Source organism: Puma concolor, chromosome C1 (genome assembly GCF_028749965.1).
Source record: "Puma concolor isolate L17-30 chromosome C1, mPumCon1.1.hap2, whole genome shotgun sequence".
NCBI lineage: Eukaryota > Metazoa > Chordata > Mammalia > Carnivora > Felidae > Puma > Puma concolor.
This window is the reverse complement of record NC_141674.1, coordinates 40,691,275-40,708,787: the sequence shown is the minus strand read 5'-3', so window position 1 is coordinate 40,708,787 and position 17,513 is coordinate 40,691,275. Positions and strand designations below refer to the sequence as shown.

Sequence of the window (17,513 nt, the reverse complement as noted above, 5' to 3'; positions counted from 1 at the left end):
GGTCCCTGAATTTACCTTTGTGATCTATTTTATTTCCCTCTTCTTTTCAGCTTCATTATTTTCTATAATTTTATCTTTTATGTCCCTAATTTGCTCCTCTGCCTCATCCAATATGGAGGTTTTTGTGACCTCCATTTGGGTTTGCATCTCACTTACAGCTTTTTTTATTTCGGCCTGACTAGATTATAGTTCTTTTATCTTTGCAGAAAAGAATTCTCTGGTGTCTTCTATGCTTTTTTTTTAAAGCCCAGTTAGTATCCTTATAATCATTGTTTTAAATTCCAGTTCAGACTCTTAGTTATATCTGTATTGATTAAATCCCTAGCCATCATTTCTTCCTGGTTTGTTTCTTTCTTTCTTTCTTTCTTTCTTTCTTTCTTTCTTTCTTTCTTTCTTTCTTTCGGTGAATTCATCCATTGTGTCATTTTGGAGGAAGGAAAAATGTAACAAAATGAAATAAAAGTTTAAAAAATTAGAAAAAATCAAATAAAGGAAGCTAGATCCTAGGTGTGTTTTGGTTTGCTTGTTAAGGGTAGCTTGATAGATAAAACAGACAAGAGAAAAGAAAAAAAAATTTAAGTAAATAAATAAGTAAATAAGTTCTTTTTCTGTATCCAAGAAAAAAACAAGCAAAATTGAAGAAGAAAAAAAAAAACAACAAAGAACGAATGAACATACAAAAAAAACCACAAAACCCTAAATGAATCAGGTTTTCCCTAGAGCTGAAACTTGCAGCACTTTATGATCAGTAGACTAAGTGCCTGGAAGGGATTTGTGCTGGTCTTCTGGGGGAGGTCTTCTGCTCTGATTCTCAGGTTTACTTGCCCTAGTGGAGTGCTAGGAGCAGGGCTTAGTGTAACTGCTCCATTCTCCACTTGGTGGCTCTGGTTAGCTCACTGGGGTTGATCAGTGTTGTGCTAATGGTGAAAGTGGCTTCACCCTGTTCTCTTAGTCTCCCCAATAGGGAAGTTTCTGGACTCATAGACTAGTGATCATTCACCCCTCCTGTGCCTCTAGTTCCGTCAGCTCCCTGCCTTCCCCCATCCATGTTCGAGCTGTCTGCCTGCCAGGCAGCACCTCTCTCCAGAGTTTTATCTCCAGAGGCAACTGTGTTTCACAACCCAACACTTCAGAGACCCCTATGGCTCAGCCTGTGGTGATCCTCTGGGGAAGGGTCTCGCTTTACTGTGGCTGGTACTGGCTTGTCCCAGAAAATGTTTGCATGAGCATGTAGCAGCAGTGGCTCAGAATTTAAGGTAAATCCCAACACACAGCCGGCGCCTTTGTTTCTATTATAGGTGAGTGGGTAGCTCTATGGCACCTACCGGGTCTTGCCTGTGGAGATCTGTATTGCCTCTACCATGTGCGCTCCAAGCAGGGTAACCACTTCTCCCTGCCAGACCCAGGGGATCCTTAGTCTGTGCTGCCCACTCCCGGTCCTCCTCCCTGCTTTCTTGCCAGAGTGCTACTGGGCGCTAGCCTCGGAAACCAGACTCTTTGTTCTGCTGTTTATAAAAAACTGGCAGTATTGAAACCCTCTGCTTCTCCCCGCCTCCATCAGTTATTTTGGGGAACAGTTTTCTTGTGCAGTCCCCTGCACATGTTTTCACTCTTTTTCTCTAGGTACTTTGAGGGGGAGTGTTTTTGTTGTGCGAATGGAGGCTCTGCTCAGTCTCCCCCTCTTTCTCTTCTTTGAAAAAATGGATCCCTCCTCTCTTTCATTCTATGGCTCTTCTCTCCCCCAGTTCACCTCTGCAGACAGGTGTACCTGCCGCATTCTCTCCCTCAAATTATGCAGATTGTTCTGTTAATCCTCAGATCAATTTCCTAGTTGTTCAAAATGGCTTGATGTTGATCTAGCTGTGTTTCAGGTACAAGACAAGCCTAGGATCCCCTTACTACTCTGCCATCTTAACTCTTCCCTATATTCTTATAGTTTTATTTGATATTCTCATTTGATACTACAACCAAAACTGGTAAATGATCATTTCTTAAAGGCTAGTTGCAATGTAAAATCTGAAACCACATCAGCGAAATTGTGGTATTCTGTTATATGAAAATTCACTGGAATATCTTTACTTTCACTGCATGATTTTCTAATACCATGAAATAGTCATTTGGAAAATATTGGTTCACTTAGTTATATAGATAAATGAAATATTGACAAATTGCATTATATGATATCAGTAAATCACTTTTTTTTTTAAAGTTTATTTATTTTGGGAGAGAAAGTGAGTATGCACGAGAGGGGCACAGAGAGAGAGAGGGAGAGAATCTCAAGCAGGCTCCATCCACACTGTCGGCATGGAGCCTGGTGCGGGGTTAGAACTCACAAACTGAGATTATGACCTGAGATGAGTAAGAGTTGGTTGCTTAACCAACTGAGCAACCCAGGTGCCCCAATAATTTGTTAATACCATCACTAATCTCACAGAAAAGTATTTTAAGTATGGGGAAGTTATCAAGCTCATAATAACATATACAAAGTTTTTAAAAATTTGGGATTTAGTTTGAAGCCTCAAATTTTATCATTGACCAAAAAATGTCAGATTTTTCCCTTGGGTTGACAGGCTTACTTTGTTCCTTTTTAAGAAAATGTCAAGTCTGAATAACATAAAGTAATATCATTTATTCAAGTAAAAATAGTGTTCTGTGAGAAACACAGTTCATCTCACATTATAAACAAGTCCTTTTCCTCAGAACAATGATTGTACTTTAATATGTAACAGAAGTGCTTTATGGGTACTTCCAGTTTCATCACACATAATATTAAATGCACTGAGATTTAATAAAGGTAACCATTTTTGTTACTTCATGGCTTTTTTTTTTTAATGCAAGTATTTGGTGGTTAAGGATATAAGGACTAGTAGTTCAGCTTAACACCACTACTTCGATTTGTGATAAAGTAGCAGGAATATTACTTAGCATTACTTTTGTACAATCATTCTCAAGCAGTCCTAGGCATCTGTGAACTATACTTTTGAGAATCGCTGCTTTAGATCCACCCTAAAAAGTGTTGTGAAGGAGTCTAAAGAGGATCAGTCTGATATGCATGAAAATTAAGGGCCTGTCAGAATAAACTTCCACGCTCTTTAAAGGCAAACCAGTAAATGTAGATACTCATTAATGTAATTTTCATAATGAATGGCATTTAGTCAAAAATAGTAGACATGAGAAGTATCCAAGTATGACTCATAACTTGGAGAAAAATTTGAAAATAAAAATCCTTAAATGGCAAAAATAATAGAATTAACAGATGAAGATTTTAAAACAGCTGTTTTAACTATTCTTAAGAGTTTAAAGGAAATCAAGAATGCAATGAGGAAAGAAATGAAAAATACTGAAAATTGACTAAATGGAGATTCTAAAGTATAAGATCTACTAAGAAAGAATTTACTCAAAAGAATTAAGAGGTAGATGCTGTTGAAGAAAAGATCAATTAATTTGAAGACATAACAATAAAAGCAATGCAAAATGAAGTACACACAGCAAAACTACAGGAGTGAGGTGGTAGAATGCAGCCTGAGTGGGGACAAATTGAGTGGTCTAATGTATGTATGATTAGAGTTCCTGAACTAGAGGGACTAGTAGAAAGGGAAAAATGTTAAAAGAATAATAACACAAAACTACTCAAATTTAATGAAAAATGTAAACTTACAGACAGGTGTAAGAAACTTAGTAACTCCAAGTAGGAGTAACTCACAGGAAGCCATATCAAGACAGATCATAATAAAATTGCTGAAAATCAGTAGTACAAGAAGTTCATCCAGCAACAGTCAGACTGGTCTGTCAAAGTTAAGTGCAACTGGTGGAAACCTAGAGGCATTGACAATAGGGGTGCACAAGATTCAAGGGCTAGTCTTGATGCCCTGCAATGGTTACGAGAGCAACAAGAAAACAAAACACATGCTGCCCAGCAGCTTCTGGAAATTCCTAATCCACAACGTCAAGGAGCTTGAAGTGCTGCTGATGTGCAACAAATCTTACTGTGCAGAGATTGCTCATAATGTCTCCTCCAAGAACTGCAAAGCCATTTTGGGAAGAGTAGCCCAGCTGTCTGTCAGAGTCACCAATCCCAATGCCAGGCTGCACAGTGAAGAAAATGAATAGGCGGCTTTTGTGCACATCATATTTGTGTTAATAAAAGCATAAAACTGCAAAAAATATTAATCAGAGGTGAGGAAAAAAAGACACATTGTATATAGGAAAGAGATTTAAAAATAATGACTACAGACTTATTATCAGAAGCAATGCAAGCCAGGAGACAATCAGAGATATTTTTAAGTGTTGAAGGAATAAAATGTTAACTTAGAATACTACATCCAACAAAAATATCTTTCTAAAATGAAGACAAAATAAATATATTTTTCACAAACAAAAGCTGCAAGAAATGTTAATGGAAGTTCCTTAGGCTGAAAGAAAATTATAACAGAAAATTAGATTAATACAAATAAATGAAGAACACCAGAAATTGTAAATATGTGGGTACATACGAAAATTTTTTAATTTTTAATTTTTTTTAATGATTAAAAATATATTGTGGGGTTTATGAATTATGTAGAAGTAAAGGCATGTGGAAATATAAGTGTACTGTTGTAAGTCAAGTCCTATGTTATTTGAAGGCAGACTGTATTAAATTAAAAATGCATATTATAAACCCTAGAGCAATCACTAAAACAATGAAATACAGATAATAGTTATCAAGCCAAGGGTTAAAATAGAATGGAATATCTAAAAATAATAAATTCAAATGAAGATAGAAATAGATGATAAAAAATAGGATGAATAGAAAACAAGACTGTATAGTAATTACAATTAATATAAATTAGCTTACATTCTTATTAGAAGGTAGAGATTGTGAGACTGGATAAAAAAGGAAAACCAATGATACATGTACAAGTAAACCACTTCATATATTTTTTAAAGTTTTTATTCATTTATTTTGAAAAGGAGAGATAGAGAATCCCAAGCATGCTCCAGGCTCAGCTTGGAGCCTGATGTAGGGCTCTGTCTCATGACTGCAAAATCAGTACTTGAGCTGAAATCAAAAGTCAGATGCTTAACTGATTGAGCCACCCACGCACCCCAAAACCCACTTTAAATATAAAGCATAATATTGAAATATATATATGAAAACAGTATAAATATGAATATAAATATGAAATATAAATATATGAAAACAGTATATATATGAAAACAATATATATATGTAAAAACAGTAATCAGTATTATGTTATTAATAATATTGTTACTAAATTAATATTAAATGAAGTAGACTTCTGGGCAAGAAATATTATGAGGGCCAAATGGAGACATTTGATGATGAAAATGGGAACTCATCACAAAGACCAAAATATCATAAATGTGGACATGTCTAATAACAGAGTTTGAAAGCATATGAAACAAAACCTGATAGAACTGAAATGAGAAATGGACAAGTCCACATTCATAGTTGGAGATGATAGCAGTGCTTTCTCATACTAATGTTCAGAACAACAGACAGCAAATATGAACAACATATCAACCAGTTTGACCTATTTGAAGTGTGTAAATTCCTCATAATTATAGCAGAATACATATTCTTTCATGTGCAGTTGGTACATTCATTAAGGCAGAAAATATACTTAGCCATAAAACAAATCACTGAAAGTTTAAAGACCATGTGAACTGTGTTTCCGAAAACAGTGGAATGAAAATAGAAATAAAAAGTCTAGAAAATCCTGATATATTTGGAAGTTAAACAACATATTTTTAAATCATGGGTCAAAGAAAGAATCACAAAGGAAATTAGAAAATATTTTGAACTAAATTAATATGGAAAAATGGCGTGTCAACAATTGTTAGATGCTGACAAAGTGGTATTGAGAGGGAAATTTATGGTTCAATTACTTAATTACAAAAGAGTTCTAAAAACAATGACCAATTTCAACTAAGAAATAGTGTTCCACTAGTTTCATTTGCACCAAGAAGTGTTCTCTCCCCTCCTTCTACTTACAGAAACAGGATTTACATCCACTCCTAAAACAGCTAAATAAACCACCCAAAAGGCTTAGAAGGAGTACTATCAGGAATAGTGTCTGCTCACAAGCTATATTGGAAAATCTCATAATTTACGAGGCTTGGATAGAATATTCAAGGCTTCAAGGTTTTTGCCTCAGTAATGGGGAATAATTAGCTTTAGATTATATACTGTTCACATGAAACCTACTGACATCTTAATATCAAGACCCAAGAGCCGTTTCTAAGTAACTTATCTGCATTCTAGACAAAGCCTAAGAATATTTATAGGAACAAAAAATATTCAGCACCCATTAAGGTAAAATCCACAAAATTCAAAATTGTCAGCAGGCCTGTGATTGCAGCATCAAGCCTGTGGCAGCGTTCAATAAACTGGGGCTAATGCAAGATGACATAATATATGGGAGTGATGATATGAAAGAGACCATAAGAAGGCTTCCTGAGAACTTTTACAACAACAGGATGTTTCACATTAAGAGAGCATTGGACCTGACCGTGAAGCAGCAGATTGTGCCTAAAGAGCATTGGACAAAATGTGAAGAGTATAAATTCTACCTTGAACCGTATCTGAAATGAGTTATTTGGGAAAGAAAAGAGAGAGAAGAATGGGCAAGGAAATAATCATGGAGTTGATATCTGTGGTTGTAACTGTCTTCCAAATATAATTTTTTAATGTTTATTTATTTTTGAGAGAGATACAGAGCATTAGTTGGGGGCGGGGACGGGGAGGAGTGGGGGCAGAGAGAGATGAAGACACAGAATCCAATGCAGGCTCCAGGCTCTGAGTTGTCAGCACAGACACTGACACAGGGCTCGAACCCGTGAACCATGAGATCATGACCTGAACCGAAGTCACACGCTCACCCAACTAAGCCACCCGACTAATATTTGTCTTACAAATATTTTTTAAGAAGTTGGATAAACATGAAGCATACATTTAGAACCATTTGAGCTACAAATGTATTACTTTAAATGTCTATTGTAATTATAAAAATAAAAAGATACGAAAGATTTCAAATCATAAGTCATTGGAAATGTTAAAAATGATCCAAATTGAGTATCTGGAGATGAAGACCATGATGTCTGAGATGAAAAATTTACCAGATGGGATTAACAGATTAGACATTGAAGAAGGAAAGATTAATAAATTTGAGGGCATCATATTACAAACCAATTTGGAAAGGAGTTTGGCAGTTTCCTACAAACTTAAAAATATACTGACCATTCTTCATTCAGGTATTTACCCAAGAGAAAAAAAAGCATATGTCCTTCAAGACATGTACATTATTGTTCATGGCAATTTATTTCTAAAAGCACCAAACTGTAGAAAACCTCATATGCTCGTAAGCCAGTGGATGGGTAAACATTGTGGTATACCTATGCTTAGTAATAAAAGAAATGCACTATTGTTACACATGACAACGTGAGAGAAGCTCAGACTACTTTGACTGAAAGAAGCCAGATTTCAAAAGTATATATTCTGCAATTTCATTTATGTAAAATTCTAGATAATTCTCAATAAACCTTTGTTACAGAAATCAAAATCCTCAATTCTCTGGGGATGAAGTTAGGATAGTGTAGACGAATTACCAAGTGGCATAAGAAAACTTTGCAGGGGTGATGGATAAATTTACAATCTTGATTATGATGGTAGTTTTACTTTTTGAATATATTTGTCAAAACTTGTGAGATTGTGGATTTTAAATATATGAAGTTTATTTTATGTCAATCATAATAAAGCTGTTAAATTTTTTTTTTAAAGAGCAAATAAAATCCAAAGTAAGTATAGAAGGAAGCAAATTATATATGTGGATACACACACACAGGAATTAACAAAGCAGAAAATAGAAGAAGAATGAACAAAAAATAAAACTTCAAGCTGTTTTTTGAGCGATGAATAAAATTGATAATTTACTTGATACTGCGAATAAGAACAAAAGACCCACAAAGTTATTCATATTGGAAATGAAAGGAACCTGTAGACATTAAATAGGTTGTAAGGCAACATGAAGAACAAATTTATGCCAGTAAATTAATGTTTGGCAGACTTTAAGAAGCTATAAAAATTATATTAAAGGTACAAATTATAGCTGACAGAAGAATATTATAAAATATGAATAGATGTACATCAGTTATTTAAATTGAATTGACAATCAGAATCTTCCCACAAAGAAAATCCGGTATTAGATGGCTTCACTGGTAAAGTCTATCTAATATTTAAGGAAGAAATACTAGCAGTCATTCATAAATCAAGGATGAAATATTTTCTAATTCATTTTGTGAAATCAGCATTATTCTAATACCAAAACCAGACAAAGGCATTATTGTAAAAGAAAGCTACAGACCAATATTTCTCACAATTATAGAGGGAGAAATCCTTTACAAAGTATTTGCAAGTTGAATTCAGTAAAATGTAATAAAATATACACATACATATATAATATACCTCATGGTCAAGTAAGTTTATCCAGGAAAGCAAATCTTATTTAGCAACTTACAATTTATTCTTGTAATCCACCATATTAGAACAATAAATGAGAAAATTTATCTGATCATTACAGTAGGTGGAGGAAAAAGCATTTAATACCCATTCATGTTGTTAAAAAAACAAAACAACTAAACTCACAACTAGTAAGAATAGAAAGAAACTTTGTCAACCTCATAAAGCACATTGATGAAGAACATATAACTAATGTAATACTTCATAATTAAAGGCTAAATTCTTGACTCCTAAGATCAAGAACAATGCAGGGTCCACTCATAAAACATCTATTCAGCGCTTTGTAGAAGACATGCAAATAGCCAGTAAGCACACAAAAAAGGTGTTCTGTTTTGTTAGTTATTATTAATCTTCAGGGAATATAAATTAAAGCCACAGTTCAAAACCACGCCCACTGGAAAGGCTAAAATACAAAAAGAAAGTTCTTATTCATAGTGATATGTGGCAACGGGAACTTTGGTGGAGTGCATGATGGTATAATCACTTTGGAAAAGTTTGGCAGTTTTTTATAAAGTTGATCATACAATCTAACAATTCCATTCTTAGGTATTTATTCAAGAAAAATCAACACATATTTACAAAAGAGTTTTCACAATAAGTTCATAGTAGCTTTTTTTTTTTTTGCAGTAGGGAAAAAAAACAGAAACAACCCAGATGGTCATCAGCTGGTGAATGTATAAACATTGTGCTCTGTCCATATGTATTTTCTTTGCTGCTGTGTAACAAAGGCTGCAATTAGTATGTTACCTCAAGGCTCAATTAGGGAAGTGTATACACTTTTGAGATTACTAATGTGGTTGCTGACAGGATTTATTTCCATGTGGGCTGTTGAACTGAGAGACTCAGCTCTTCACTCACTCTTGGTTGGAGGCTTCTCTCCCTTCCTTATTATGTTTGTCTCTCCATATACCAATTCAAAACAAGACAGTTGGTTTCATCAGAGTGAACGAGTAAAGGTCAAGAGAGAGTGTGCTAAGAAGATGGAAACTGTAGTCTTGTAACCTATCTCAGAAGTCCACATCCCATCACCATTATTATATTGTCTTCATTAGAAGTAACTTGGTACAGCCCATGCTCACAGGGAGGGAATTACAAAGGACATGAATACCATGAGGTGGAGAGCATTGAAAGCCATTTCAGAAGCTGCCTATCTTACAATATAATAGAATACTACTAAACAATGAAAAAGAACTTTATTGGTACACACAGAAATATAGGTGAAGATCAAAAACATTATGCAGAGCAAAAGAACCCAGACATAAAAGATAACAGACAAAACTCATCTTTAGAGTAAGAAGGAAGAAGATCCATGGTTGGGTAGGGTTAGGTTTTTGTTTCAAAGAGGTATGAGTACCTTTTTGTGATATAGGAAATGTTCTTTATCTTAATTGTGGCAGTGGTTGCATTGGTGTATATATTTATCAAAACTCATGAGTGAGTTTTATTATATGTAAATCATAATCTAAGTTGGGGTTTTGAAAAGTATGCTATTGAATTCAATGGCTTTTTTAAAAAAAACTTTTTCTAGTTTTATTGAGATATAATTGATAAGCAACACTGTATAAGTTTAAGGTGTACATCATAATGACTTACATATATTGCAAAATGATTACCATTATGAGTTTAGTTAACATCCATCATCTCATGTAAATACAAAAAAAAAAAAGCTTTTTCTGTCTGTGATAGTAATTCGTAGGATTTACTCTCTTAACAACTTTAAAATGTAGCATATAGTAATGTTAACTATAGTCATCATGTTATATATTACATCCCTAGTACTTATTTGTATAATAACTGGAAGTTCTACCATTGACCACCTTTGTCCCATTCCCCAACTCCCTACTTCTGGTTACTATAATCTGGTCTTTTTCCTTTGAGTTTCTTTTCTTTTCTTTTTCTTTTTTTTTGGATTCCCCATGTAGTTGAGTTATACAGTATTATTAGTCTTTCTATGTCTGACTTCTTTGACTTAGCATAATGCCTTCAAGGTCCCATGTTGTCAAAAATGGCAGAATTCCTTCCTTTTTTTAATGATTGAATAATATTGAAATGTATATATGCATAACAACCTCTTTATCCATTGATCCGTCAGTGGACACTTAGGTTGCTTCCATATTTTGGAAGATATTGGATATTCCATATGGAAGATATTCTATATTTTGGAAGCATTGTAGATAATGCTGCTATGAACATAAGGGTGCAGATACCTCTTTGACATAGTGTTTTTATTTCCTTTGGATATATTGTTGGATCATATGATAGTTCTATTTTTAATTTTTTGAGGACCCTCCATGCTGTTTTCTATAGTGGTTGTACTAATTTATAGTCCCACCAACGGTGTCCTTTTCTCCACATTTTTGCTGGCATTTGATAACAGCCATTCTAATAGACATGAGGTGATATCTCACTGTGGTTTTGACTTGTGTTTCCCTAATAATTTGTGATCTTGAGCACCTTTTTGTGTACCTATAGACCATTTGTATATCTTTTTTAGAAAAATATCTATTCAGGACCATGGCCCATTTTTAATTGTGTGTGTTGCTGTTGTATTGTGAGCTCTTTATATATTTTGGGTAGTAACTCCTATCAGTTTGCAAATTCAGTGGACTGTTCTTGATGACATCTATATTATCTTCACATTTTTCAGGTAACATACCAGGGTGCTATAGTGTCAGTGCTATGTTGTGTTAAGATCTTTGGTATCAGATATGGATAGACCCATATATATGGATAGACCCATATATGGATAGACCCATATATGAATACTGCCTCTGAAACTTGCTGCATTCTAGTGCTTCATTGACCTGAATTATTTCAGATATCCCTGAAACAGTAACTACTGTCTATTGACAACCTATACTGGCCAGGCACTATGCTAAACATTTATGTGTGTATTACCTTAGTTAATACAATCAAAATAACTAACATTTTTATAGTCCCTTGTGTATATTGGGTACATACTGATACAAAACATTTCCCATGCCTTTACGTGATTTGACCCCAATGAAGGGTTGATAGTATAATTATCCCCATGTCACAGAAGAAATTGAGACCAACAGAGAATACAGTTTTAAAATATGAGGAACTCAAGTTTGTTGTCAAGATTCTGGTTTTGTTTTCTGTTCCTTTCTACCAGGAATTATTTATATGTTACTTAAGCATGCTGCAAAGAGTAACTGGGTCTTCAACTTAAAATCTTTTTGTTTTTCCTTTAAGAAACTTCTTTTAGGCTATGAATGCTAAGAGTGTCTCCAAGAGTCTAAGTGGAAGGTGTCAGGTGAAGATCGGTTTCTAAGAGGAAAGCACTGGGCAGACTTATAAGAGCACAAGCCCAGTTCCAGACAAGTACTGTTCTAGAAATACCAACCTTAACCACAAGCGAAAATACAATGTTTATATGTATTTGATATAAAAAGTATGGCTCATTTTTCTACTGTTTCCATAAACACAACAATATTTTGTCAGCAGTGATGTTTTTGAAGGCCAAGGTTGATAAAGTTTGTGCTTGTAAAATATTTTGTGATGTTTAATCACTAATCAAAAGTGCCCAGATAGGAATTTTCTTTGGGGAAGTAAAACCATGTCACGAAGGCCATGAAGTTTTTGATTGTAGCATTGCTTACTTTGGCAACTGTGTTTCTATAGTACTTGGGTAGCATAAGCTTCCTCTCCCCCCCCCCCCCCCCCCCCCACCGGCCACCATTTTTTCCTTTATCAGCATGGAATTATTTTTCCTCTTTTAATATATGACATAATCAGTTCTTTCAGTATTCATTCACTTATTACAAATGGGATTGAACCTAAAAGTATAGACTAGCACCAACCTAATAAAAGTTAAATACATGTAATCTTTGTACATTCTGATTCAACAATCTATAGTTCCAGAAATTAGCTGATTGATTTACATGTAGACTTGATTCCTGAAAAATGATTTGTGGGGCACTGGGAAAACTTTGATTCCTCACTGTTTTTCATTAGTATCATGTTCATTTTTGCTTTTTATCTTTAAGTCTTTTGTCTTCACTGAATAGAGTAACCTTTGGTTTGGCTCTCTTTCATAAGCCAACTCTCCTTCAGGCTGAGTTTAAGTTTTCTCTCTCTCATTAAAGCCTTCTCTGACTATTTATCCAACATATTTTTTTTTCTTTTTTGAAATTCTGTTGCCTTTCTCTTTAAAACAATTTAAGTTTTCTTCTAGATTATGTACATTAGCTTTATTTTTTCAGTTGCTTTTGTGGATGTTATCTCTTTTTATCTTTGGGCCCTGGAAATAGTTAAGAATAGCAATATTATTCCCCATTTTATGATGCAAAACCTAAGAATGGATATTTTATTTTTTCCAAGATAAGACTTTAATCCAAATCTTCATTCCAAAATCTGCTTTCCTTCTATAATACCTCAAGTTTTATACTTTACCTGCTATTCCTACCACATGCTGAGCATTTAGTGGTATTGTCAATTGATTGGTTTAAAACAGATTATTTACCCCCAATCACTGATAACTATTTCTTTTAAAAGGTATGCAGTTAATTAACTAGTTAATTAATTGTAGAGTCTTTTATCAGAATTAATCTTGAAGCCTAAGTTCTTCAAAGGGACATTTTATTTGATCAAGATTTGAAGTTTGGACTATGGAAATTTTTCTTATTTATTCATCAGAGAAATGTCACTGACTGTGCACCATATGCTTAATATTAAAGCTAGCCCTGGATATAGACAAGTGATGATTGCATTATTTTGTTAGTAATATTCAGTCTTTTCTTATTTATACAGGAGAGATTAAACAGATTCTAGAAAATGAACTTCAGATACCTGTGTCTAAAATGCTGTTAAAAGGCTGGAAGACCGGAGATGTGGAAGACAGTGTGAGTTTCTTAATTGCCTAAAATAAAAGACTATGAAGTTATACAATTGACTAAATGATGTATTAAAAAATGGTTTTTATTAGTTTTTATTACATATGACAGAAGTAGATTTTGGTAAAATAGTAACTTAGTTTAAAGAATCAGCAAAGAGTGTTTTTCAAGTGAAAACATTTTCATGATAAACTAGCAGTAGTTTTGAATGAGTTAGGTATGTAATTGAAAACAGTATATGGCATATTTTTCATATTTCTAACTGTTATATAGGAGTTAGTTTGGCATTCTTTTTGAGAGCCTTTACTTTTTTCTCGAACCTCATAGGGTGTCATTAAGTACCCTGGAACAATAATGTACTAAACAATTACTTATTGACCTGAAGGAAGTCACATACAATGTATATATATATGCCAAATATTGATAATAGAACAGAGATAATAATAGCAAATTTTTTAAATTTGGAAAATTTAAATGGTGAGAATCATTGTTTACTTGGATAGTGGGAAGTGCATGGAATGAATTGTATTTTAAGAATTTTCATAAAGTGTTGCCATTATAAGGCAGTAGTTGCTATTCTTAAGGACCCAGCAGCAGCCTCAGGTATTAAATATTTCATACACTTTTTCTTTGACAGAGAAAGTGGGGACAGATGGAAAGGAAATGAATTAACTCTAAAGTTTTAGATGTTTGAGGTAGAAATAATTATCAAATCTTTTCATACTAGTTATTAACTTGGTATTTCAGTATCTAGGCATAAACTTAGAATCTTCAATTTTTGGTTCAGTTCTTTGTCAGTGACTTCTGGTAGACATTGTGCTTGTAAATATCTATATGTGAGTTCGTTTGGTATATGGAGATGTTCTGAGTATTTAAATAAGATATTTACATGAATTTCACATTAGCAAGGTATTTATAGATTTAGGTTTAAGTTATTGAAGTACTGTTTTAGGGGTCAGCAGCCTTTTTCTATACAGAAACAGGTTGTAAATCTTTTAGGCTTTGTGGGCAATATAGTCTCCCTTGCAGCTACTCAATTCTGTGTCATAGTGTGAAAGGAGCCACAGGCCATATGTGAAAATGTGAAGCGCTACTGTGTTCCAATAAATCTTTATGGATGCAGAAATTTTAATTTTATATAATTTCACATACTACAAAATACTTTGTTAAAATTTTCAACCATTTAAAAATGTAAAAATTATTCTTAACTTACAGGCCATATACAAAGAGGCAATGACCTAGATTTGTCCCATAGGCATAGTTTGCTGACCCCTGGTGGGTGCTATATGGCTGTTGTAATTGAAACAAAGGTTAAAAAAATAAAAAGAAGTGCTGCCTGAGTAAATCAACAACCTTGGCAGAAATAAAACACGAAAATGCATTAGTTTATATAGCTGTATCATTTATCTGTTCATTTACTGGGAAGCCTATGGATATGAATCAGTTGTACATGGCATTTTCAGTAGTTTATGAAGAGAAAGACAATTATTTTGAAAATGTTCTTAAAGCTATCTGTTCTAATATTTGAACATAGTCTTTTGTTACCAACAATATTTTCAGTTTCTGTATACTCTTTTCCCAAGATGATTTCTGATATTCCTATGCCATTAATTTTCTGATTGCTCCCGAATGTATATTTCCAGGTTATACTGTTGTGAATTCATTTATCCAAATTGGTAATTCACTTTTGTATTTGCATACCTTATTAGCATCTTTAAGTTAACATGTTTAAAATGGGGCTCTTGGTTTTTCTTCCCATGCCATTTCTCTATCAGTTTCCCTCCAATAAATGGCAGCACTGTATAGCCAGTAATGAATACAAAAATATGGGCATCCAGTCTTTTCCCATTTCAAATAACACCTAATCCTTTGGTAAGTGCTATGACATCTGTCTCCAAAATATACCTCAACTGTGGTCACATTTCAGTATTTTTATTCCACTGCCTAATCCAAGCCATTAGCATCTCATGCCTGGATCAATGCAATAGCTTCATCATTGTTTTCCCAGCATTTTTCTTGAGTTCTTCCTTACATTCTCCACATAGCAGCCAGAATGATCTTTTGAAAACATAAATTGAATTATATAACTCTGCTGTTAAAACATAGTTTTTTGTTGCACTTTAAATAAAACTCACCGTGGTTCAAAAGGCATTGTATTATTTACCCACTGTTCACCTCTACAACCTTTAGCCTTCCTTACCTCACTTTACATGATGCAGCCATAGAAACCTCCTTTTAATTCTTCTAATAGGCCCAAGCCCTTTATGTCTTTACCTGTCCCTTTAACTGCTTGGAATGCTTTATCCCTAATTCTTCATATGGGTACCTCTATTTCATCCTTCAAGTCTCAGTTTAAACATTACTTTCTCTAACAGGCCTCTGTATAAAACTAGGTTCCCATCCCAGCATTCTCCATCATAGTACCTTGAGCAAATGTTTGTGGAATGAATGAAGGAATGAATGAATAAAAGTATCCATTTATTTAATTATGCCATGTGTGGTTTGAGAGGGAAGATTCAGTGGAAAATCTATGGATGATAGCATAGCAAAAGGTAGTATTTACCATCCAAATGGTAAGAGTATTTACAGTAATCCACCAAGTAAGAAAATGAAAGATGAAAAGGTAAAAATAACTTTCCTGTGTATGCATGTGTTTTGCTTGCATGTTAGCTGCTCTGTAAAGGTCACACATCAATTTCAAAAGGGCTTACACATATTTTAAAGATTCAGAACATGAAGGTTTCTGTACAGATTGTAAACTTATGAGTAATTGCCTAATATAGTATTTTTGCAGACCATGCATTACAAACCATTAATGGGTTGTAAAGTGACATGAGTGGGTTATAGCCCACATTAAAAAACCAAATAGAATAGAAGATGTCAGAGTATTTTGCAAACAGTAAGGGTAAGTATTTTTATTTATTTAACAGATAGCTAATATGAGTCAACAGTAAATCCCAGTGTCCTTGTATACTTATAGTAAGATGGACCTTCTTGGAGTGGGATCAAGAATGAATTCTATGCTTGGGTAAGATCAGCCTCCCTATGTGTCTCTACTTTCATCTGTAGGATTAAGAGAGATTCCTAGACATCGCACTCCACCTTGCTTTCCAACACTTTCAGCCTGGACATTATTATTTGATTGTACCACAACTAATTTCATTACATCTCTTCCTGCTGTTTATGCTGGTCACTACAAGGAGTTTAAGATTCTCATATCATCCCTCACTAAAATTTCCATAGCTCCATCTGTCTCTAGCCTTTTCCTCTACAATGCCTGGGACCCTGTGTTATTCCCTGTGGAACTAATTTTATTATTAGCAAAATTCCTTCTGTTGTCAACCTCTTCCCTGCACACTCCCTCCACCATCTTCCTCTGACTGAAATCTGCCTTCCTGAGGACATTGTTTCTTTGTAGCCTTCTCCGTGTTCATTGCTTTTCCTTAGCAGCCATCATAACAGTGGACTAACTGGTAAAATATGTGTCCTTATTGCTCCTCACTTCCACTTCCGGACCTTTATCAGTCCTTCTCTAAAAATCTTCAGCTTTGAATTTGATGTCAAAAGATCATCACCTACTTATTGAGGTGTTTCCCCTCATTTCCTGATAATTTTTAGTTATTGGTCTAGAATTGCTCTCTGTCTTCTTTTTTTTTAATGTCATGCAGTATGTATGTATTTTTTTTAATTTACATCCAAGTTAGTTAGCATGTAGTGCAATAATGATTATAAGAGTAGAATCCTGTGATTTATCCCCTACATATAACACCTAGTGCTCATCCCAACAAGTATCTTCCTTAATGCCCCTTGCCCACTTAGCCCTTCCCCCCACCCACAACCCCTCCAGCAACCCTCAGTTCATTCTCTATATTTGAGTCTCTTATGTTTTGTCCCCCTCCTTGTTTTTATATTATTTTTCTTCCCTTCCCTTATGTTCATCTGTTTTGTATCTTAAATTCCACACGAGTGAAATTATATGATATTTGTCTTTCTCTGACTAATTTTGCTTAGCATAATGCACTCTACTTTCATCCACGTTGTTGCACATGGCAGGATTTCATTCTTTTTGATTGTCAGTAATACGCCATTTTGTGTATATACATACACACACACACACACACACACACACACACACACAC

General features: G+C 34.3%; 1 protein-coding gene and 1 pseudogene across 3 annotated transcripts in view; both read left to right on the top strand.

The window, feature by feature from the left end:
- Positions 1 to 17,513, top strand: part of FAF1 (Fas associated factor 1) — a 514,886-nt gene that overhangs the window by 192,166 nt on the left and 305,207 nt on the right. For all 3 annotated transcript variants that reach the window (XM_086716934.1, XM_086716936.1, XM_086716935.1), the window contains one exon: positions 13,292 to 13,383. In XM_086716934.1, coding sequence (XP_086573060.1) covers positions 13,292 to 13,383 — 92 coding nt within the window. The remainder of the gene's footprint in view (positions 1 to 13,291; positions 13,384 to 17,513) is intronic.
- LOC147578008 (cytochrome b-c1 complex subunit 7 pseudogene) lies at positions 401 to 6,726 on the top strand (annotated as a pseudogene).